Raw genomic sequence first — 2,354 nt, 5'->3', positions numbered from 1 at the left:
AAAGAGGAAGCCCAGAGATAGGGAAGAAAGGGATTGTGTGACATTAATGATTAGAATAGTCATAAAAATACGACAGGCGAAGATGTATGGAGTGTTTACACTGTGCCAGCTGCTGGGCTACATGTTCAACATTGATTAACTTGTGCAGTCTTCATAGCCACTCTCTAAAGTAGGACCTCTTTATGTCCCTATTTTTATAGTGAGGAGACTGAATGGGCAGGGGATGTGGGGGTGACTTGCCCAAGGGTCACTCAGTAAAGCACTGTAGCACCAGAATTTGGACTCAAGCCCTCTGATTCTTAGGCACTGCACTCGAGAAGCACAGGCAGAGCAGACAGGCACAGGGCATGGGTGGTCTGCTATTTACCTAGCAAAGAAAGGAAATTACAGTGATAAGCAAGGAGTACTTAGAAGCATTTCTAGAGTCTAAGAGGGGCCTAGTAGGAGGATTTCAGGTTAGGCAGGAGACCTTAGGAGCTTTAATTATACAAGATGTTCAATGTGCCGTTTAACTATACGCACACAGAGAGAACTAAGTATAAAGGGAAGGAATGAGCTGCACAAGGCCAGGCAGTGACTTAGGTGTCAGATGGGAGCTACAAGCCCGGAACTACAATCAAACATTCTCTCCACTGGCCTGAGGTTGGGGGATCTCTGTTACTGTTTTTTCATGGTTTGCTATCTATCCACTGATTCCGCTGGTACTTAAGGAATGCTTACTGTAAGTATAGTACTTTGCTAGGTGCTGAGAATGAGAGAAGGAAATTTCAAGAAGTGGTCCCTGACTTCTACAACCTTAACAAATGAGTTGGCTTATTTGAAGTTTGGTGGCAAAGGAGCAGACACAGTTAAACATCCACAACAATCACACTTTCTTCTAACATACCCTGGGAAATCAGAAAAAACAGATTTGAAGGGAAGCTCCTGTGTGCTGATTAGGCTCTTTGCCCACAGCCTGCTATCTAAACCAGCAAAGAAAACCTTAAGCAGGGGTTTTTAATCTAGATCCTATGGGTCAAAGGGTGGACTTCAACTTGTCTATGAACCATCCTCCTGAAATTATATGCAATAATTGAAAATATATGTATTTTTTGTGGGAACAAGATTTATAGCTTTTATCAGATTTTCAAAGAGGATTAAGACCCAGAGATACAAAGATGCCCCTACAGCCTTAAAGCATCAGATCAGAGTTCCACCTTAAATTGTTACTAAATCTCAGGGAGCCACATACTAAATGAGTGACGACGTGTCCTGAGATGTTCATATGCTGACAAGCAGATTTCTTCCCCTCAGAACCCTTGGAAGGTTTCATGAGACACCCTGTAGTACAGAGGTTCTTAACCTAGTGTCAGTAAACCTCCTGAAATTGTATGCAATAAATTCTATATTAAAGCATGTTTTTGCAAGGGGCGAGGGGGCGAGGGCGCGGGGGGCGGGTATGGTCCAGACCCTTCAATAGAACCTCAGCTAAGTCTATAACACATACAAGGTATGTACAAATCCATTCTAAGTGTGGAATTGCCTGGATCTGGGAACCCGATTTTGTTATGTTCAGACAAGTACCAGAATTCCATAGCATAAAGATGGGTGAGAAGAATTCCATGTCAGTTCCCTGTAGGTGTTCAGGCCAGACCTTTACTCTAACCCTCAGCCAATCCTAGAGTCCTCCTTGGCATACCTTGCATTAGTGCTTAGCTGACATCAGCTAGTCCATTCTAGATTGTATCTAAATCCTGGAATACCTCAGAAATCTAACGGAGTAAGCTACAAAAGTAGCTAGGTTTCTAACCAGCTTGGGGTTTCCTGGGATCCAAAGACCCAGGGAGCCCATACATGTGCATCAGGTCAGTGAACTTCCTGAAACTGTGTGCAGAAAATTTATCTGTATCCTTCTCAGGATAGCTTTCATCACATGATCAAACCATTAGCTGAAACCTACCACCCCCACCAAAAAAAAGGGCTGAGAACCCTAGACTCAGGGCACAAATAGCCGTCACTGGATCTAGCAGTCCCACTAACACGTAGCAGGGCTTAGGTCCAGGAAAACTCTGGCCAGGCAGTAAGGCTTCCTGGAGACTAACCTTTGTACGGGGTACAATGTTGAGTTCCAGTTTTTGGTCCACCAGGCTGGCCCCTGCCTCTGAGAGATAGCCCTGGTTGAGGACAAGGCAGTCACGGCCAAAGCAGCAGGGACAGCACAGCTTTTGTAGCCACTTGGTCCACTTAGGATTAAGATGCCCATATGGCTCTTCATTCTTGGGTTTGAAAACAGCAATGATTTTCTACAGAGACAAAAGAAAAAGAGGATGTTAAAGGCAAGTTGATTAAAGTAGCTCACAGATCAGGTCAGCAGG

General features: G+C 44.3%; 1 protein-coding gene across 1 annotated transcript in view; it reads right to left on the bottom strand.

The window, feature by feature from the left end:
• PI4K2A (phosphatidylinositol 4-kinase type 2 alpha) overlaps window positions 1-2,354 on the bottom strand; it is a 26,145-nt gene that overhangs the window by 16,354 nt on the left and 7,437 nt on the right. The window contains exon 2 of the mRNA XM_007456218.1: window positions 2,082-2,282. Coding sequence (XP_007456280.1) covers window positions 2,082-2,282 — 201 coding nt within the window. The remainder of the gene's footprint in view (window positions 1-2,081; window positions 2,283-2,354) is intronic.

This window comes from Lipotes vexillifer, unplaced genomic scaffold (assembly GCF_000442215.2).
Source record: "Lipotes vexillifer unplaced genomic scaffold, Lipotes_vexillifer_v1.1 scaffold184, whole genome shotgun sequence".
NCBI classification, from domain to species: Eukaryota; Metazoa; Chordata; class Mammalia; order Artiodactyla; family Lipotidae; genus Lipotes; species Lipotes vexillifer.
Note: the sequence above shows the minus strand (reverse complement) of the source record. Positions and strands in the feature narration are given on the sequence as shown.